Raw genomic sequence first — 23,183 nt, 5'->3', positions numbered from 1 at the left:
GGGAAGAAGAGATGTGATGTGGGGGAATTTGGGGGACTTGGAGTTGTCCTAAATGATATTGCAGGGACAGATGCTGGACATTATATATCCTGCCATAACCCACTGAATGTGCTGGGGTAGAGTGTAAACCACAATGCTAACTATAATCCATACGGTGCAGCAGTGCTCCAAGATGTAGTCACCAAATGCAATGAATGTGCCACAATGATGAAAGAGGTTGTTGATGGGGGAGGAGTGGTGTGGAGTGGGGTGTGGTTTATATGGGAACTTCTTATATTTTTTATTGTAACATTTTTTGTAATTTATGTATCTTCTTTAAAAGGCAATTAAATTTAAAAAAAATTTTTTAAGTGAAAAAATAGATTTCAGGCGTTCATTGTCTCAAAAAAATGTATAGCACCTGTTCCATTTTTCTGGAAACTACTAAATTATGTGCTTCACTAAAATAAGAATAAACAAGAAAAAGCAATAAACAGTGTCCAATGCAAGAGAGAGGGAAGGGAATTCTTAATGTGATGTAAAAGGAAAATCTCAGGACAAAAGCTGGGCTACAAGCCTAGAAAGCTTTGAGTCCATATTGTAATAAAAGGTCTGCAGGTTCCAGTAAAGATGTCTTCAGGAAAGAAAACAGTGGATTAAATGGAATTGACCAATTACTTGACAATTTTCACAGGTGGAAAATTGTATTATAAAACATTTTACAGAGCTTTTGGGTAGGAAAAGGTTTAGATATTTTTTAAAATATTGTATAGTGCAGCAAGACCAGCAGTGAATAGTATTTAGAAAGCCATATTAATAAAAACATTGTATGAACATTTAACTTAAAATTGAGATGATTATATTAAGAGGATGGTAAAAGGGAAGAGAATGTATAAATGTGGGAAAAAAGATCGTCATCTCCCTTGTTAGGAAGTTAATAGATAATGCCTAATATTGTCAAATCAAGAGATAGCAATATACATGTATTATATAGAAAAACAGAGATAGAGCTCAGAAAAATCAATGAGTTAAAAAGCATTGACTTTGTGTAGCAAGACTTTCTTTCACAGGTGGGAGAGAGGGTATAGGACAAAGGATATGCCTTTTAGCAATATTTGAATTTTAAAGCCACTGATTTTGTAAAATATTTCTACAATAGTATTTCATGAAAGTTTTTGAAGGGAAACATGAGTACAAAGTTGGGACCAAGCCTGCTTTTGTCTTAGGATACCCATGGTTAGAAACTTGCCTTGAGAAAACAAAGGCTCAGAGCATGATTGGGCTGGGGCAGATTTAGAGACCATTCTGATCCACCTTCTCATGTTACAGGTAGAGAAGATGAGGCTTCAAAAGGGGAACAGTGACATGACAAGTTAGTGTGAGAGCCAAGCCTATAGTCCAGTCAATGACACCCTGCTAGGGCTCACATACAAAGGAGTGCATGGGAGCAGAAAAAAACAGAAGGAAGATTTTGGTTTGGAGTCAATCAGTCAGATTTCTGCTCCACAACTCATGACACTGAACCAGTCACTTAGCCTTTCTGAGCCTCAGATTCTTAATTTGTAAAATGGGGGATAATATACCTATGTGTATGGTTTGGGCTAGGAAGAAGTTCAACAACTGTCAAATACATCTCAAAAGAAAAATAAATAGGGCTGGGAGCCTATTAGAGCCATAAATCCATCTAGCACAAGCTTAATTTGGGGAGTATGAATAAAGCATAGTCTTATTATGTTTCAAATTATGCTTTATATTCAGAATCAACAAATACTGTTTTCTTTAAGTGGAAGGAAAAATGTGTCAGTTTGTCTAGAGTCTTGCACATATAAGCTGCCAGTTGAAAGACATGAGAATGAAGGATGATGAATTTTATTTATTTACTCCCTGCTTATAGCAATATATGTAGAGTAAAGTTTCTTGGCTGTTAAGTTTTATTTCACTGGCTTACATGATAGGATAAGTATTTTACTTAGAACTTTTATGATGTATAGACTAATTGAGCTAAGACAGGAACCTTTGATCTATAATGTTTGAAACTGCATATATCTGGTATATGCTGTTTAAGTAAATATTAATATTTACTTTAAAATATGCATTACCTTGGTATTAATTGGTCAATAGAAATAAGTTTACAGTTAGCACTTTCAATTTTCATCTTTAAATTTTTCAGTGTGTATTTAGCAAAATGGATAGGTAATGTGAAATGCATTATTTGAGAACCATAATTCTGAATTATTTAGGTCAGTCAATGAAACACTTGTTTGCTATGTTAGATAAACAGTGGATTAAACGGTGTTTTAATCCCCTCACACACACCAGCAACTCTTATTATATATTCATAGTTTATGTTTTGATGTTATTTCTACAGTTGTCAAAAAATCTGTTCTTAAACAGATGAGAATACTTTATCCTGTATGCACTATGTTAACAAACTTTTTGGATCAGATGCTTAAAATGTAATTGGAAATTAGATTCCATGCAGGTTTGGCATCAGCTGTTTCTCCAGGAAGGTCTGGGTTCTTTTCAAGGAAAATGGCATTTAGATAACCACAATCTAGGCACTTGGAATAGTCATTGCTACTTATTCAGCCTTTGTTTCTAGGCTTTTCAGTTATCAGAACCAGAAAGTCTTTTTTTAATATATAAAATCATGACTTCATACTGATACATTCAGGACTATACTATAAGACTTTAATGTAACCTTGTCTGTCCTACATGTCTTCGTTCTCCCATGTTAAAAAATTAATATCTCTATTTCCTAACGAAACCAGCATATTTCTTATTTTGCTTTATTCCACAGTATATACAAAGAATCCTAGGAAAACACAAGACTGAAATAGTTTAAGATCATTTAACAATATTTCCTGGAGATTACTCCATAGCCATGTGTAGAGTTCCTCCTCATTCCCTTTTAGAGCTGCAGAAAACTCCATTGTATTTATTTCACCAATCTTCAATCTTCAATCAGTATTGGGTTGTTTCCAGTTTGTTGCTATTTTAGATATTGCCTCAACGAATGAATCTTTTTATATTTTTGCCAGTGTGTTTTTCAAATAGATTTTTAAGTGTGACTGTACATTACATATGCAATTTGGGTAGATATTGCTAAATTTTCCTCTATAGGGTTGTGCCATTTTTGTATTCCCACCAGCAATATTTGTATTTCCCCACAGTCTGACCAATAAATTGTATTGGCAAATTTTAGAATTTTTGCCACTCTAATAGGTAAGACGTATTCTAAATGTAGTTTAAATATGTATTTGTCTTACTTTGAACAATGAAAAGTTTTTCATTTAAAAGTTATTTGCATGTCTTTGGTTTATGAACTGTTAAATTATCTTGCCCATTTTACTATCAAATTTTTATGCTTTTTCTTTATTTTTAGGAGCTTGTTATATATTAGGAATATTAACCCTTTATGTTGTAAGTTGCAAATATTTCTCTTATTTTGTCATTTGTCATTTTACTTAGGTTTGTTTTCCGTGGTTTTTTTTTTTTTTACCTCTTATTTCCTGTGGATTTTTCACAGGAAAGTATTTCCTACTTCCCTAGATTATGGAAGAATTCACTCATGTTTCCCTATATAATAAGTATGGTTTTAATTTTTACATTTTAAATCTCTAATCCATCTGAAATGTATTTTTGTGTGCAGTGTGAGGAAATATTTAATTTTTATCTTTCATTTGGCCATTAGGTTAACCCAATAGCACTTATTAAAAAGTCCATGTATCAGGGTTCTCCAGAGAAACAGAACCAATAGTATATATATGTATGTAAATATTATGAAGTTTATTATAGGAATCCTCAATTCTTTGCTTTTAAAGTCTCCAGCTGATTAGAGGAGGTCCACCCTTTATTACTCTACGTAAGCTGATTGTAGATGCTAATCGCATCTATAAAATATCTCCACAGCAACATCTAGCCAGAGTTTGAGCCAACAAACTGGACACTAGTACCTAACCAAATGACATACAAAAAGACCACCACGGTCCATCTTTTCCCCCATGGTTTGAAATGCTATTTTTATCTTATGCTAGGATTCCATAGTCACATAATTCCATTGGTCTATATCTCTTTGTTATTTGCTTGTTATTTCTGACTTGCATTTGAAGATAGTGAAAGTTAGGAGTGTGTGTTCCAAAAAATTGTTTAGTCCTAAAATCTTTTGTGAAAATAGTTCTTGGTTTTTAGTTATTTTGTTTAAATGAGGGGAGTAACTCATTCTTTTGCATGTGCCAAAGGGAAGGTGAACATAAGTAGAGACTTATAAAAGTAAATTGCCTAAATTTGTCTCTCTTAAGAGCTTCAAGTAGGTTTTGTATAGAAGTAGCCTTGTGAAATTAATGCTTGGGGTCAGGATCCTGCCTATTAGCATGTCCTTAGTTTTAGGCAAGTTCTTAATTTCCCTGAGTCCTCGAGTGTCCTCAATTCAAAAATGGAGATGATAAAATCTTTCAGGGTTGTTGTGAGCACAGAAAGATCTGTGTGGAATCAACTAGCATAGTGTCTTCATATAAAGGACAATCAGTAAGTATTATTTTCTCTCTTCCTCCAGGGAAAAATGCAATGGTAGTTTTTCACCAGTTACTCATGAAAATGAGAATTAGTCTAATTTTTACTCTTCCAAGCTGACTAGATAAAAGATGTAAATGAGAAATAAAGGTTATTTATTCCCCTAATTACCCAATATTTGTTTCTCACTTCACTGGATGTCAGACTTTATATGCTCTGTTTTCTGACTGAAATGGGAAAAGTGGGTTGAGAGCAACGATTGAGACCGTTGATTTCTAGGAAACCCATCCAAGTCTAGAAGGAGAGGAGAATTCAAGATGAGTTGAGAGCAGAGGTATAACATTGCTTTTGACTTTCCACTTTAAAAGGAGAATCTGGCTTATACTTTTTATCCAGAAATTTCCAGAAAATCTCCCTCTCTTCACCCTGAGAACCCCCCTACCTTAAAGATGGTGGCAGATCTAGCCCTAGAAGGGACAATTACAATATGATACAATTTGTCCAGAATGAAATGGTGTCACAATTGTCTACATTAAATTTTAATGTAGACATAGTTAAAGGTGCACATTTTGAAAAATATTTTTAAAACATTTTTAGAGTTATTTTGTTTTCATGAATTATTGAAGCCCTATCACGATTCCAATTCATAATACCATTCCTTCCTTTAAAATAAACCTGTTGAAAGTACTTCATCATTCAATGTTAAGGATTGTTATTAAATGAAAACACTTTGAAACATGCTATATAAATATTTTATCTGTTTTATATAAAACTGGCTAGATTATATTCCTATAGCATTTGACAAAATGTTTTCATATGCCTTTTTATTTAATCTTTACAACAGCATTGTGATATATTGGCATTTTTAACCATAGTTTATAGTTGAAGAGACTTAACCCCGAAGAAGTAATTATAAGTGACCTAAGATCACACAGCTAACCAGAATTCTGTACTAGGAATTCTGATTTCAAACCCAATGTTCTTGCCACACACTACAACTGAACTAAATACATGGTTATCAAGAGCACTAGTTTATATATTCATGTGTATTAAATTTGCCATATTTGATAAATCAAATTTCCCATTGAATGAATCTTGTGCTTCATTTGCAATTGTTCCACTTGTAATCTTTCAACCTTGCTTTATTTTCTAAATTGATATAAATAGGTAAGTAGTCCTTTGGTATGTACAAATAAGAAATATTTAAACTGTTATAGAATATTATTCTGGTAACTTGAAACTTCTTGGGGATCAGTCCTCACATAAAAGTTAAAAAAAAAAAAAGCATAAAAGTTGCAATGTTAGTTAAGAAAGAACTTAAATATAAAAAATATTAAAAATATAGAAAATAAAATAAAAGATGTATATTTTTACAACCCATCAAGAAATTTGTTTGTGGTCTGGTTTTGTTTTCCAGGTGGCATTGCATGCTTGTGGAGTGGCAACAGACATGGTGATTGAGCACTGCATCAAAACACGGGCTTCCTTTGTCACATGCCCTTGCTGTTATGGTTTCATTCAGAATACCTCAAAGTGTAATTTTCCAAAAAGGTGAAACTTAATTGTCCTCCCTAAAATACCAGTGTGGGAACAAACCAATGGGCAAAACTTATGTGATAAAATTGAATGAGATTTCTGTTTTGAGCTCATTTCTTCCTTCCACAATGGCAAGTATTGTTTATAAATTATATCGGGAAGAGATGATCTCCTTTATGTCTATCCCTAATTTCTGAAAGTCAGGAGACTAGAGGTCTGACAGCTTCCACATTTCTCTGGGTACTTGCAGGTGAAATTAAAGGATCATCTCCCAGAAAGAGTAGAGTGTAGTGACTGAGTGTGTAGGATCTGGAAGTATACTGCCTAGGTGCAAATACTAGGTCATTTCACCTCAGACAGGTTGCTTAAACTCTTTTGCCTACATTTTCTCATCTACAAAATGAGGATTATAATAGTATCTCAAGGGTTTTGTGAGAATTTAGTGGTATATGTGAAGCCCTTAGAAGAAGCAAAGTGAAAGCACTCAATAAATGTGAACTATTGGTAGTAACAGTAGTAGCAGTAGTACTTTTTAACACTGCCCATGGGTATTGGTTAAATTTACCAGCTTGGCAGCCATTTTTGCAGTTCTTATCTCACATAGAAGAGGGATACGTTTTATTTCTCATCCCTTTAACACAAGGAGGGCCTCTTTCTTTGTGTTAATGACATTTCACTCTAATTCATAGTTTTTCAGAATCATGGTCATTTTAATTATAGGATAGATCAAAAATGTTTACTTGTGAGGTCTATTCTATAATATGTTAAAAGATTTCTATTAACAGATCAGTTGCTTCATTACCTTTAAAGGACCTTAGAATATTTCCATTAGAATTTATTCTTAAAGGAGTCTGTGTAAGTAGTTTAAGGTAACAAAATACAACTAACAACTTCTTTTTCTTTAACTTTCTTTTTTTTTTCCTCTGTCACCACTTGCAACTAATTGTAAGAAAACCAAAGGAACTATTGAAAACCAGAAAAGTAAAATAAAATTTGAGGCTTATTCAATAGTTGAAATTTCATTTTATTTTAAGTCTACACAAATATGATGTACGTTTTTACAAACCTTCAAGAAGAAATTTGTAAGTCTAGCACTTTAAGATAATTTATACAGAATCTTAAGAATGCTGAAGACTTCTCCAGTCTGCAGTCTAAATTGACTGATTTTAAGATCTCGATTTAATGTCAGCTTTTTCACACTGCTGTAGATTTACTGGCATTTTCCCCCTGGTCCTTAGAAATGACATCTTTAGAAAGTTTGTTTCTCTCTTTGTGTATAAGACTTTTCCCAGTTATCAAGGTTAAAGTAGGGAATTTATAAATACCATGCTATTTCTATAATATGTGAAGATAAGAACAAATTTTAAACAGACTAATTGGTGCTAATATGAAGTTAGCGTTAAATGTATAGGCATTTGGGAAGCGGACTTGGCCCAATGGATAGGGCGTCTTCCTACCATATGGGAGGTCCATGGTTCAAACCCCGGGCCTCCTTGACCCGTGTGGAGCTGGCCCATGCGCAGTGCTGATGCACGCAAGGAGTGCCCTGCCACGCAGGGGTGTCTCCCATGTAGGGGAGCCCCAAATGCAAGGAGTGCACCCCATAAGGAGAGCCACCCAGCACGAAAGAAAGTGCCTGCCCAAGAATGGCACCACACACACAGAGAGATGACACAAGATGACGCAAAAAAAGAAAAAACAAACACAGATTCCTGGTGCCACTGATAGAATAGAAGTGGTCACAGAAGAACAGGCAGTGAATGGACACAGAGAGCAGACAACTTGGGGGGTGAGGGGAAGAAATGAAAACATAAACCTTAAAAAAAATATATAGGCATTTAATGCTATACATTAATGGTTTTGAATGACATAATCAAGAGCCTAGATTACAGCATTAATACAAGAGGAAGAGGAGAAGAAAAAGGTTGTTATTCACAGTATAAATAATCTGTGAAAGAAATTCTTTAAAATCAATGGCATGCTGTATATGACATGTATTTGTTTTTAAAAAGGCATTTCAAACTGGCATCATTTGCACAATGGATCATCATTATTCCTGGATTTCAAGTTTACAAATTCACCTACTCTCTAAAATTTGTTACCCTAAATCAATACTTGTGGCCCTTTGTTGTAATTTGTGCAGAGTTGTGTAGAAAAGCAAAAATGAGTCAACTGATGTACACTTTCCCAGCTGAGGTCAAACAAGGCAATTCTCTGACTTCTTATTTCAGCTTTCATACTGTAAACAAGTGCCCTTTTGATAGGATATTTAGTGTCACGTTTTTCACATTTTTATGCTTTTGGTTGGTGCTTTTGTCGTATAAAATGTCCCCAAAGCATAGTGCTGAAGTGCTGTGTAGTTTTCCTAAGTGCAAGAAGGCAGTGATGTACGTATGGAGAAAATACATTAGAAAAACTTCATTCAGACATTAATTATAATGCTGTTAGCCGTGAGTTCAATGTTAATTGAATCAACAATATATATTAAATAAGGTATCTTTAAACAGAAACACATATAAACAAGTTTAGGTATTGATCGGTTGATGAAAATGTTCTGAACAAAGGATCTCAGAAAACTAACCCTGTATTTTCCCTAGGAGCAAATATTTCAAATATTTGCTAATTCATTGTTCATAATGAATTTCTAAAACATAACTACCACAAATAAGGAGAATCAATTGTACTTTGGGATAGCATTTTCTACTCCAGACAGAATACATATTTTCATTTAAAATTTAGTTATTCAAAATTATTTCTGCTCTTAATATTGAAAATGATGACTAATTCCTTTTTCTTTTCTATTTCAGCGAACAATTCAAGGAAATTTTATCGTACAAGGTACCTTAAAAATCGAGATGTCTTCTTAGTGCACTTTTTAATCCCTTCTTTATATTTCCTCTCTCAAATTTGTTTTTTGGCATTTATAATCTGTAGTTATATTTGAATTACTGGCAGAAGATATGAGACTCCTGAGTCAGAAACAAAAGCTAGTTTAATGTTTATGACAATCGCAGTTGTCAGGATCTCATCAGCTTTGCATTGGCTCCCTGAGGCTCAGTTTCCAAAAGGCAGCACAAAAAGGTCCAGGTTATACCTACAGTTACAGTGAGTTGCATCACAGGAGATGAACTCTGAGCTTACAAAACCCAAATCTTTTATGACAGGTAAGAAACATGCCTACCCTTTGCTCCAGAGGGAAATGTGGTATGTTGTCCAAGTATGTTCACACTAAAAAACATTCTTGAAAAGATCATCTGGAACAGGGGCAAACTTTTCTTTTAAAAAAAAAAGCAAGGTAGTAAATATTTAGGTTTTACATGCCACATCCAATCTCTGTCACATATTCTTCTTTGTCATTGTAATGGTTTTTGTTGATGCTGTTGTTTTATAACCCTTTAAAAATGTAAAAACCATTCTTAACTTGTTAGCCATCCAAAAACATGTCATAGGCTAGATTTGTAGAGTCACCGATCTAAGCAAAACAATTTCCAGCTTTCAGAGAGTTGTTACTAATTAATTGGTCAACAGCATGATTTAATGCAGTTTAAGAAATGAGAATAATATTTAAGATAAATACATAAATCATTTCCATTACAAATTGATAAATTCGTTTGGATTCTGATTCAGCTAATTCTCCTTCTGGCACAGACTCACTAAAAACATATATTCTCATTTTACATACTATCTCCACTCTCTTTTAGCAGTCTTACTTTCTTCTCCATCCAACAGTGAAATAGTGAGGTAAAGTGACCTAAAGATGTTCATTTCTTCCCCCATGGCACTTATATTCATTCAATTCTGCTTCTTGACCCTTAAATGCCCATCTCCTACTCTGTCTCTCACCCCATTTCCCATCATCCCACCCCTTCCCATACAAGAACACATAGAAACCTAAGGACAGGAGAGGAACTTCAGAGTTCATACTTTCTCCCAAAACCAGAAAAGTTCTTGCCTTTATCTATTAGATTAAAAGTTTCTCATATTCTAGGAAACTCTAAGGATTTTGGGGGAAATATTTGGATCTTAGGAACTCATGGAAATCAAAACTCCTCACCTATTTTTATCACAAGGCCCTGCCTGCCAATAAGAGGGAAGGAGAATCAGGAGTGGAAAAACTAGACTTCTGTTTTTAACCATCTCCACCCCACACCTTTGAGTAATGTTAGCTAAAGCAAACTCTGAGAAGAAAGAATGGAAAAAATCTAGGGTGGTGAGGAGATAGCCTACCACTACAGGAGATGCAGTCTCACTGTTGGATGGAAAAGAATAATTCCTAATGAATAGAAAGACATGGGGCTCTCCCAGACAGCAGAAACTTCCGGTACTCCAGTTCTTCATTATCTCCTTTTTTTGCCATAACCCCATAAAGCTTCTTGGCACCAGGCCTTTTGAGGACCTCGACTGTGAAAGCTTTATAGAGAAGTCTTAGTTTCTTGGATACTATGACAAGAAATCCACACATTTCTTAACTGAACCGTGGTTTTTGGAATGGAAGACAGAACTAAATGGACTCAGTGTCAAAATATCTTGACAGTCACTGTGGATATGAATGCACAGTTCAATTTAGCAAGCAGGTCTTTGCTAGTTACCTATTATGTGCCCTGCCCTTTCCGAAATTAACTGCCACTGAGGAAAACACACACAAAAATAATTCCAATAAAATATGGTAAAACTTATCAATACAAGAGCAATGAATCTTGCCTAAGATTGTGATTGCCTTGGAATTACATTTATATGAAATATATCTTAATTTACAAATACCCTCAGAAGAAGGTTATGTTTGCTTGTCTTTCCTTCAAATCATATAAATCTAAATTCTTCTGTCTCTTGTGCCTAGTCGATACCAGTTACTTTGTGGAGCTTAATGAAAGTTATTCATTTGAACCATTTTATTAGTTTCCACCCATTGCCACTAAATTTTATAGTGAGCATTAGAGTGGCTTTTTTTTTTAACACATAGAAGATAAGACAAAGATATCCCTTTAAAAAGAGCCAACATAGACACAGTCACCTCAGTTACCTTATTAAAAAATAGAGGCCTCAAATTTAATGTAAAAAAAGACTAGCTAAAAAATGATGACTCTGGGTTCGACCTATTTGAAAGCTGGCAGGTGAGCTCATTTACACACTTGGAGACTGCAATTGTTCAGATGAACAGTAGTCCTGGAAGCATTGCATTCATTCAGACTCTGCCTAATCACTCACCTTTGGCTTCTTGAGGATTTAATAGTGCTGTGCAATTTCATTACTTCCCTGTCCCTTTAAAACCTCATTTTTTTTCATTCATGGAGTCTTTCCTAAAATTATTAAGCAGAAGCAATAATCCTCAAGTTCTCTTCATGATTTGTCTTAAAGCAGAAATGGATTCACACTTCTTCCCTAAAGGAACTGTATGGAGGGAAGAGTAAGGAAAAGAAGAGGAGTAACCAGCATTCTGCCCAGGGTCCCAGAGAACTACAGAAGCCACAAATTAGTGATTTTCAACTTTGCTTCCTTTTCCTCTGTAGTGTGAAAACCACTGACAATGTTTTCTTGCAGCTACATTCCTGAGACTCAGTTAAATTTTTAAAGGGAAAATATAAGTGAATTTTAGATCTCTAAATTCAACATAATTACAATATAGTCACAAAACTTAACCCTGTTGGCATATTTCAGCTAAAAACTTCTGATCAAAAATGGCCCTGGGGGTCTTCCATGCATCTGTTCTGAAGAACAGTATACTTGAAGGGAAAAAAAAGTATTGAGTACCATTTTCTGAAAGTTTGCATTTAAAAGTACTATTTGTGCAGTACTTTATTCACTTAAACAGCATAGAACTCCAGAAAAATGAGGTCATTTCTTATTGTTTTTACAACTTTGAAGCACAAAATTAAAATAAACCCATATTCTATTACTTTTTCTTCTAGGAACACATGATTCTGTGCAGATTTGCAGATCAGACAGCTGTCCAGCTCCCATCCCAACGCAGGCTAATAGGTATATGTTTTCACAGAACAGCTGTTGAGTAAATTATGTGTAATATGCCTAGGAATGAACCAGTTGACTCCGTATTGGAAAGATTGATCCATTTATCAACACAAAGCTAAAGCTTATTTTTTCCCAGAAAATTTAATCCATATTAAAAAAAAACTTTCTATCTGTAATAACATTTTATCACATTTTGGCTAACTATACTTTTAAATACATTTTTCAGTGCTTGGGTATTGAATAGAATTATGTCAAATCTCTTTCTTACTGTTGTAAACAAATTGAAGGATCTATCAGAAGCCACAAGAGAAAATAATGAAGCTGGAAAAATCAATTATGCATGCCAAAACTAATGCAGTAATGAAAATGTATAAACAAGGATGGTAACAGTTTCTTTTGGGGAAAGAAATATATGCATATCCTTAATCATAGGCCAATTTAGTTGACATTTGTAATATTAAACATTACCTAAATTGGAAGACACACAGAAACATTTCAAATTTATTAAGTAATTAATTTATCAAAGACTTCACTTCAGAAAAATAAATTCCATTTAGAGGAATAGTAATAGCTAACAGTTATTACACTTTTAAGCACTGAGCTATGTGTCCTCTACCTGTTACCACAGTATATTCTTACAAAACTACTTAGGAAGTAGGTACTATTATTTATGTTTTACAGATGAGAGAACTGAGATCAAGAGCTTACTCAGGGTCCTTCAGCTAGTAGATGATGGAGCTACAATATGAACTCAAATTATTTTGATTCCTGACTTAAAACTCCTATCTACTTTTGCAATACTGCCTCCCAAGTCATGGAGTCATAACTTGTGCTGGAAAGTTAGGTTCTAAAATCAGGGCTAAAGATGATTGGGTGAAGTCTAACTAATCTTAAATTATTTAGAAAAGCCCCACATTGGAAATCATTAAACTGTCTCTCTATAACTCCAACATACCTTGTTTTCCTGCATAATATATTGGAAACCAAACTGCTCTTCTTTGACTGAGTATCAATTTACTAGTTAGCTTGCATTGTTAAACTCTAAAATCATAGTCAGCATGGCAAGAGCTCCTACTTGGAGAGGGATTCAAGAACTGAGACTAAGGAAATAACTGATTTCTCTTCCTCACACTCTGGGACATACATATGTGGAAAGAGTTTGCTCTCTCCTGCATACAAACTCTTTCTCTTTCACTCTCTTTCCCTTTTCTTTTTTTCACATCCTCAAAACTTTTGAGTTACTCAAATGTACATTTGCTAGATCTCCACTAGACTCAACATGGACATAGTAAGTATGGTGGATGGGTGTATACATGGTTAATGTGAGTTTTAGGCGTCAAATCATAACGGAGTGGCTGGAAGGGAAGTTGCTAGAGCTGAGGAGGAGAGGAGCATTTGGCGTAATCACTGATGGGAGTGGGGGAGTCAGGTTCAAGCAAAGTCATAGAATCCATTAAAAATAAAAAAATTAAAATATATATATATATATATATATATATATATATATATACACACTTTGTACAGGCCATATTTGTGTTCTGTGATGTTTTCATGAAACTTATCAGGCCTCAAATGGTAGATTAATAACAACTGAATTTCAGTCATAAAGATACTTTTTCAACATGTAAAGATTCTTCTTTGTCATGGAAAAGGAAAAATTAGCTGGACTGGGATCAAAGCCAAGGGTAAATGAATGCAATGTAAACTCAGAGTGGGTACTGAAGGAATGTACAGCATCCAACTCTGACAGAAAATGTTTCATTAAAAATTGAAAAGTAAATGGGGGAGACATTTATAGATATCTTAAATGAAGGGCAATATTTTAAGGGAATAAAAAAAAGAACATGAGCCATACAGCTGTTGATGAAGAGCAGGTGATTTGGGCTAAATAGAATTCTAGACATCTCTTTTTTATGTCATTGCTAACACAGTTCATCTTTTTGTCATGGATCATTTTGAGTCTATCATTGCCAATTCTCACCTACTGATTTCACCTTCCACTGTTTTTTCTATGAGGATTCTGTCTTCCACAGAAGGACTTTTCCATTTTAGTTATCTGTCTTCACTTCTGAGGATGTTTTAGTTTAGCAGTTTCCAATATCATTCAAATAAATTATTTAAAGATAACATCTCTGAATTACTGTAATTATTGAGAGAAAATAAAATGAAGTTCTGCCTAGTCGGTAACCTTTTCCCAAGGATGAAAAAGTTTATATATTGAATTTAAAGCAATTGAAAGTGTAATAGTAAACCAAGACTTTGAATATATGCATCCCCAAATCATTTTTTCCCCAAGCTACTTTTGAAATAGAAGTTTGTGTTTGCCAAAGGAAAACAAATCAACCTGACTGCTTGTCAGTCAGGTTTCCTCTTTTGTTTTCCACCAATTGTAAAGAAAATTGAATACTACTATTTTATAAGTGTGCAGGAGCTCAGAAAATTAAGAGCACATTGCACACATTACATATGCACTTGAAATAATTCTCGCACACATAGGAGAATTTTCTCAAGTATTTTCTATTTCTTATATCTTCATTGTTCTAAAAAACTCTAGGTGGGAAGTATAACATTTCTTTCAGATGCCCCTTTGCCAGCATGTTTCTTTAGATAATCTTAAAGATAGTATTTTTTCAACAATATTATAGATTGTTTATTTTCTTAGGGAATGCAAAGAGAAGGTCTTTAAATGGATTTTTAACCAAAGTAACAAATAAACCCATAGTTTTTATTTAATTGTGTTCATAAATACATTTTTTAAAATTAACATTCTTTAACAGCAGAGAAGACAAATCTGTGAGATGCCAGGTACTTGTAATTTCTTTCCTATCATATTGATCAAGACCTAAATTAATACAACCTCAGGTATTGGTTCTTCTGAGGTTACAGAGACTCACATGAAGTCATGGCAGATGGACTTCAGTGTCATGTCAGTTGGCCCTACTTTGGAGTTTGTGTTCCTGAGTGTGATGGATTTGGACTCAGATGTGATCTTTGCTCACAAACCTCTCCTGTCACTTTTACTGGACCTGTGGTTGGCACTGGGGCTTAGTGTATACTCAGGGGACCTGAATCTCTGGACTCTCCATGTGATAACCAGGCCCTGAGCCTCAACAGACTTGTAAACTCCCTCTGGTTTATTGGACTTACCCCAGCCAGCTAATAGGGAGTTGAAGAAGGTCAACCACCACACCAGGGAGCCAAGAGTACCTACAGCTGCAAGCAGGAGAATTGCATCCATCATCCAAGTGGAATCTAAGCACCCTCTCGATACAGAGGTGGAGTGGACATAACCATCCCAGGGTCCTCAGAATGGAGGAATAGAGTATGGATTAGAGTGGACTTACTGATATTCTATTCTGGAACTAATGTGATTAGTAATGGAAGTAAATGTAGCATTGAGATGGAGAAAGTGGCCATGGTGGGGAGGGTGGGGAGTGGGAAGAAGATATGTGATGTGGGGGTATTTTCAGGACTTGGAGTTGTCCTGTGTGGTACTGCAGGGACAGTTACTGGACATTGTATGTCTTCCCGTGGCCCACTGGGTAGACTGTGGGGGAGTGTAAGCTATAATTTGAACCATTGACCATGTGGTGCAGCAGTGCTCAGAGATGTATTCACCAAGTGCATTGAATGTCCCATGATGATGGAGGAGGTTGTTGTTATGGGAGGAGTGGGGTGAGGGGGTTGGGGGTATATGGGGACCTCATATTTTTTTAATGTAACATTAAAAAAAAATAAAGATAAAGAAATTTTTTTAAAAAGACCTGAATTAAGAGACCAGACAGGACTTTTTGGTATGTACTGTGTAGATTCCCTTAAACAAATTGAATTTGTGGTGTTGGTTGAAGAGTGTCTTAAGATACCATTTTACTGTGTTTCAGGAAAGCAATGCATGTGCCTGGTGGATCTGGATCGAGCGAGAGCTGCAGAAGAACATGGCTACTCTGTCCAAGTGATATCCATGGAGCCAGAGAGCTGCTCTCCCAAAAACAACATGATTGTGGGAGTCCCCACTTAGAATAAGATTTTCATATTTGATATGCCACCACCCATCTTCACTGAAAGCCTAGTGGCATTCAGGAGGTTCTTGGCGTAACCAGGAAAATAGCATTCGCTGTTTGAACCCGTTGTGCTCAGGAAAGAAAGTGGCAGGAAAATCCTGTAAGAAAGGCTACCTGCAAAACATCACAAATGCTCTTACAACATGTGATTAAAGAACTCCTGATTCTCATAAAAAGAATCCCCTCAAGTCTTAACTGCCAACAGAGTAACACTCACTAGTGGAGGTTGCATCACTGGAATAACAATTTCCTTCTCAACTTAGAGGTTTTTTTTATCTTGCCAATGTGATGTTCAATTCAAAACAACGATCACATGGTACTTGGACCCTTTATTTTATAATTATTTAGATATTCACACAGAGACAAACTAGAATCAGTGCAGGGGAGGGGGTGGTTTTTTTTTATTTTTTTAACCATTGTACTTTTTCTATCGTTTTTTAAAAATTTTGTAAGGTAATTATGGTATAGTTATTTCTAAGGTGGGTATAGTTGCACTAATATATAATCTAATAGATATTTAAAATATTTTCCCATAAATTACCATATGAGATCATTACTGGTTCAGGTATTTTATATGAAGAGATTATAAAGTAATTTCAATAAATTTCACTTGGGAGCATATAATTTGGACATAAATTCTAACTAATATGTAAATACATGGATTAATCAATTCATCTGTAAATAATTATTGGGAATCCTTGATTTTCAAGACCCTAGTCTAGATCCTTCCAGGATATAAGATGATACAAGAGACACTATCTCTTGCCTATTGAAGTAAATCATGTAGAAGAGAAAGATTAAGGAATTAGTTACATTTTTTGTGTTGTAATTTAATGTCATAATGTAATGGATGCTCACAGGATTTTTCAGATATCAATTATATTTTTTTATTTATTTAATTTTTAAATTTGAGTATAAATTGGAGGTATGGCTAGTACAGAGTATGGAAACTTATTTGAATAGTTCTCTCTACCCAAAGTCTTTTCCTCCAGGCAAAGTTTTTAAAAACAGATGGCAAGTCTCATATGATGCTAATTATTTGACTTTTGCATGTCTTAGGTCTATTTGAGTTAAGATTTATTTCATTGGTCATGAGCTGGCACCAGGGTTGTTTAGAAACCCGGAAGTTCCAGAGGTTGCCCTGCAAGTCTTGTCCTCCAATCCTAGAATGAGTCAGAACCGCTAGTGATTTGTTTCCTAAGGCAGCTGGAGGACGGTAGGTTAAATGCAACCTTGTGAATCAGATCCCTGGCTTGACCGCCTCTGGCCCTTGGGCAAGTTACTTAACCCTTCTCAGCATTTAGTTACGTATTTGGGCCTCCCAGTTCCCTGGACACAATAATACTGAAATTAGGCCAACTAATAACCCTACAGTGGTCTCTAAGTGTTCAAGTGAAAGAAAGAGTTGTACAACTTTCACTTTAAGTCAAAAGTCAAAAATGATTAAGCTTAGTGAGAAAGGCATGTAGGAAGCTGAGATAGGCTAAAAACTAGGCCTTTTGTACCAACAGTTAGCCAAGTTGTGAGTGCAAAGGAAAGTTCTAGATGGAAAGTGCTACTACAGTGAACATACAAATGATAAGGAAGTGAAACTTTATTGCTGATATGGAGAAAATTTTAGTAATCTGGAAAGACAATCAAACCAGTCAAAACATTCCCTTAGGGAGAATGTTTTCTTTAATTTAGAGAAAAGCCCTATCTCTCTTCAGTTCTGTGAATGCTGAGAGAGGTGAGGAAACTACAAAAGAAAAAGTTGAACCTAGCAAATGTTGATTTATGAGGTTTCAGGAAAGAAGCTATCTCCATAACATAAAAGTGCAAGATGAAGCAACAAGTGCTGATGTAGAAGCTGCAGCAAGTTATCCAGAAAACTAGCTAAGATAATTAATGAAGATGACTATACTAAACAACAGATTTTCAGTGTAGACAAATGACATTCTATTGGAAGAAGATGCCATTTAGGACTTTCACAGATAGAAGTCAATGCCTGGTTTCAAAGCCAGGGCTGACTCTTGTTAGGGGCTAGTGAAGCTGGTGACTAAATTTAAGCCAATGCTTATTTACCATTCTGAAAATCCTAGGGCCCTTAAGAATGATGGTAAAAATACTCAGCTGGATGACACCTTATCTGTTTACAACATGGTTTACATAGCCCACTGTTGAGAACTACTGGTCAGAAAAAAAGATTACTTTCAAAATATTACTGATTATTGACAGTCTATCTGGTCCATCCAGAGCTCTCATGGAGCTGTACAATGAGATTAATGCTGTTTTCATGTGTGCTAACACATCATCCATTCTGCAGCCCATGGATCAAGAAATCACTTTGACTTTCAAGTCTTATTATTTAAGATTTACATTTCATAAGACTATAACTGTCATTGATAATCATTCCTCTGATGGATCTGGGCAATGTAAATTGAATACCTTTTAGAAAGGATTACCATTTTGATCCCATTATGATCCCATTATGAACATTAGATTCATGAAAGGAGGTCAAAATATCAACATTCACAGGAGTTTGGAAGAAATTGATTTAGACTCTCATGGATGACTTTGAGGGGTCCAAGACTTTAGGGGAGGAGGTAATTGCAGATGTGGAAATAGCAAGAAAACTAGAATTCTAAGTGGAACCTGAAGATGTGACTGAATTGCTGCAATCTTATGATAAAATTTGAATGGATGAAAAGTTGCTTTCTATGGATGAGCAAAGAAAATAGTTTGTTGAGATGGAATCTACTGGTAAAGATGAGTAGATAAAGAAAATGTGGTTTACAATATAATGGAATATTCAGCCATAAAAACGAATGAAGTTCTGATATGTATTACAAACGTATGGATAAACCTTTCAAACATTATGCTAAGTGAAAGAGGTCAAGCACAAAAACCACATTGTGTGAGTCCATTTATACAAAATATCCAGAATAATTAAATCCATAAAGATGCAAAGTAGATTGGTGATTGCAAGAAACTGGGGGGAAGAAAGCATGGGGAGTAATTGCTTAAGGGGATGATGAGATTGTTCTGGACGTAGATAGTAGTGATTGCACAACATTGTGAATGTACTAAATACTAGTGAAGTGTATACTTTAAAAAGGTTAAAATGGTAAACTTTATATAGGTTTTACCCCTAAATTACCTTGAATTTGATGTAATTGTTACAATTAAGATAATACTTTTCCAAAAAAAAAAAGATTTATTTCGTTGATTTTGATATTTTCAAATCCTGTACAACACATACCCAAGAGAAGAAATGACTTTAATTTGTCATAAATAACTTTTTCATGTGGGTTAAAATGTGGGAGTAATTTATGGGGCAGGGGTGACGTGCTTTGAAGGTTTGTTTTCTGAGATAAAATTTAATAGAATTAACTATCAGCCCTAAATAATTTAATTTGTACTCCTAAACACAGCTTTCTATTTTTTATTTTCTTTTTTTAATTGAGGTATAATTTATATACAATAAAATAACATTTTAAATGTTCATTTTGAGAAGTCTTGACAATTGTATATACCATTAAACCACCACCTGAAGTAAGATGTAGAATATTTCCATCAGCCTAGAAAGTTCTGTTATGCTTCATTTTGGTTAATCCCCACACTTAACACCAAAGGCAACCATTCTCTGATTTCTATCATGCTGTATTAGTTTTGCCTATTTTTGTCCTTCATGTGTACAGGGTCATTTAGTATGTAGTCTTTTGCGTCTGGCTTCTTTTGCTCATTATAGTGTTTTTTTGAGATGCATCCGAATGTAATGTGTATCAATAGCTTGTTTCTTATTCCTAAGTAGTATTCCATTATGTAAATATATCAAAATGTTTTTATCCATTCTCCTGTGTGTTTATTTGGATTGTTTCCACTTTGGGGTTATTATGAATAAGTCCTTTGAACATTATTATACAAGTCATTTTGTGGGCATATGTTTTCATTTCCCTTGGATAAAAACTTAGTAGGATTGCTGAGCCATAGGCTAAATGCCATTTGCCAACTAGTTTTCCAAAGTGATTGTACAATTTTATACTCCCACCAACAATGTATGAAAGTTCCATTTCTCCACACCCTTACCAACATTTGGTATTGTCAGTCTTTTTTATTTTAGCCATTCTAGGGGATGTAAAATGGTATCTATCTCATTTTGGTTTTAATTTTTATTTCCCTGGTAACTAAGAATGTTAAGCCTCATTTATTAACTGTACAAGTCTTTTACTCATTTTAAAAATTAGGTTATTTTTTAAATTGTTAATTTATATGAGTTCTTTATATATTCTGAATGAGTCCTTTGTCAGATATATGTATTGAGAATATTTTCCCAATCTGTAGCTTACCTACTCATTTCTGTAACTAATGTTTTAATTTTGTGCAGTCCAATGTATTACTTTTTTCTTTTATGCTTAATAATTTCTATGTTTCTCTAAGAAATCTTTACCTATTCTAAGGTTAGGAAGATTTCTCCTATGTTATATTGTAGAAACTTTGTTTCTAGCTTTTACATTTAGGCCTATGATCCATCTCCCATCAATAATCACATCCAGAGATAGGTAAATTCTAAGAAATACAGTTATTCCAACACCATTTGTTGAAGAGAAGGAGGGAAGAAGGGAGGGAGGGAGGGAGAGAGGGAGGGAGGGAACAAATCTTTCCTCCTTTCCCCATTGAATTGATTTGGTACCTTGGTTGGAAATCATTTGACATGTTTGCATGAACCCATTCCTAAACTCTATATTATTCTATTCCATTTATTAGTCTTGATTAATGTAGTTTTTTAGCAAGTCTTGTTTTTCTAGATTATTTTGGCTATTCTACATCTATGGCATTTCCATATACATTTTAGAATTTGCTTATTAATCTCTTGTAAAAAATAAAAATAAAAAGATTGCCGGCATTTTTTGTGGGGTGCCCGAAATTTTTAGATCAACTTGGGAAAAAAGAATATCCTAACAATGTTGAGTCTTAAAATCCATGAACATAATATATTTTTCCACTTATTTAGGTCTTTTTAAAATTATTCTCAGTAATTTTTTGTAACTTGCTGTGTAGAGGTTTTGTTTTATTTATTATTATTTAATACTTTTCCCATGACCTAGAATATCTTCCTCTTACCCCTCCTGCTGACTTCATCTCATTTTATCCATTTGCTCTTGGCTTAGACTTGATCTCCTGAAGATCTCCTAATTTCCCTGGAGTTAGTTATCTGTTAAAGAATGACTACCAAACAAAGGGATCTTGTCAGTCCTCTCTGGATGACTCAAGACACACATCCCTTCCAACCCCTGTCAAAACAGGCCTATATGATGAGAATTGAGAATAAAAAAGGAAGTGGCCCTGCCTCTCTCCAACTCTTGTTCTAGGGCATGGCATTGTCCTGCTGTAGGTGGCTGTGACTAGTCATTTTGTAGGTGTTTGTAATCACTCTTGGATCATAATTTGTCTGAATAAATCCCTGCCAAGACTCCATCCTAGCCAGGGCAAGTAAAAGTGTTGGATACTAGCAGGAAGATTGTGGCAGTGAAAGTAATCTCAGCAAGTGACCTGGCCTTACTCCCACCATTGTCCATCAAAAGCAACATTTGTTAAACAATCCCCCAAGTACAGGGGCAATGACTAGTAAAGAAGGATGGTTCATTGATGGACCCTTGATATTGATGACTATGCTTATGCCTTTGCTTTTGAAACTGTAACTTAGCCTAGAGCTGTAGGGTGCCTAAGAGTTACTTCCTGAGAGCCTCCATGTTGCTCAAATGTGGCTTCTCTCTATGCCAAACTCAGCATATAAATGCATTCCCTTCCTTCCAGTGTGGGACATGACTCCTGGGGATGAGCCTCCCTGACACCAAGGGATTACTACCAAGCACAGCTAGCTGGTGATGCAACTGGAAATAGACAATGAATAAAAGGTGGAAAAAGTAAAGACAAATGAGTTCATATGGCTAAGAGACTTCCAAGTGAGTTGGGAGGTCATCAGAGAGGTAACACTTATGCATGCCTCAGCAGAATCTCATAGACTGCTAAAGGAGATACTACCCTAAATAGTGGGGCTCCTGAGGGCTCTGGAGACATTCAGGTCCTACAGTCATGGTAGATAGCTCCTGAGTTTGGTACCTTGCCAGTGGGCCCTACTGTGGAGTTTGTGCTCCCAAGTGTGACAGAGTTGGACTCAGATGTAACTTCTCTACACATGCCTCTTCTGTCCCTTTCATTTGAACCTATAGTTGGTGCTGGAGCTGGTAAGTGTATGTCCAACAGAGTTGAATCTTTGGGCTGTCCATGTGCCAGCTTGGACCTGAGTCTCAGCAGAGTTGCCACACCTACTCTCCAGTTCATTGGACTCACCCAGAACAACTAACAAGGAGGTGATGATGGACAACCACCATACCAAGGAACCGAGAGAATCTACAACTGTAAGCAAGAGACTCCCATCCATCAGCCATATGGGATCGAAACCCCTTCTCATTTAGAGGTGGAGTAGGTGTCACCATTCCAGAATCCTCAGGATTGGGAAATTAAAAATATGGACTAGAGTGGACTTACTGGTATTCTACTATAGACTTATTATGATTCTAGCAATGGAAGAAATTATATCATTGATGTGGAGAGAGTGGCCACTGGAGGTGCTGAAGTCAGGGAGAAGGAAAAAGATGTGTAATATGGGAACATTCTCAGGACTTGGAATTGTCCTGAGTGACATTGCAATGACAGTTACAGGCCATTATATTTCCTGCCATATCCTACAGAATTGAGTGGGATAGAGTGTAAACTACAATGTAAACTATAATTGTTCCTCACTGATCTTAAGGTTGTAACATTAGAAACCAGAGTTCTTTCATTGACAATGATTAAAGGTTAAACTACTTTATCTTAAGGAGACAAATTCAGTCATATTAAAAATCAAAACACTTTTCAGGGCATGCATGACAAAATAACTGTGAATAGTAATTAAACATTGTCTCATCCTAAAGATTTTGGCTACAGGTGTTGACTCCATGTTTCAAGAAAAGTTGTCGTTAATGGAATTTCCACATTCTAAAACTTACTTTTCTGTTGACTTTCATAATGAAATTAGACATATGTTCTTGTGGAAGTGATATAACATTATAATAAATACATTTTTTAAATTACAATACTTAA

At 35.1% G+C, this 23,183-nt stretch overlaps 1 protein-coding gene across 5 annotated transcripts in view; it reads left to right on the top strand.

Moving 5' to 3' along the window:
* Positions 1-19,886, top strand: part of GSTCD (glutathione S-transferase C-terminal domain containing) — a 172,571-nt gene extending 152,685 nt beyond the window's left edge. For all 5 annotated transcript variants that reach the window (XM_004476216.5, XM_004476215.3, XM_004476217.3 and 2 more), the window contains 4 exons: positions 5,909-6,042; positions 8,835-8,865; positions 11,934-12,003; positions 15,876-19,886. In XM_004476216.5, coding sequence (XP_004476273.1) covers positions 5,909-6,042; positions 8,835-8,865; positions 11,934-12,003; positions 15,876-16,012 — 372 coding nt within the window. In that variant the 3' untranslated portion in view covers positions 16,013-19,886. The remainder of the gene's footprint in view (positions 1-5,908; positions 6,043-8,834; positions 8,866-11,933; positions 12,004-15,875) is intronic.
* The last annotated feature ends 3,297 nt before the right edge of the window (positions 19,887-23,183 follow it).

The sequence above is a fragment of the Dasypus novemcinctus genome, chromosome 1 (assembly GCF_030445035.2).
Source record: "Dasypus novemcinctus isolate mDasNov1 chromosome 1, mDasNov1.1.hap2, whole genome shotgun sequence".
NCBI lineage: Eukaryota > Metazoa > Chordata > Mammalia > Cingulata > Dasypodidae > Dasypus > Dasypus novemcinctus.
The sequence above is the reverse complement of the archived record's forward strand: the minus strand, read 5'-3'. Positions and strand labels throughout refer to the sequence as shown.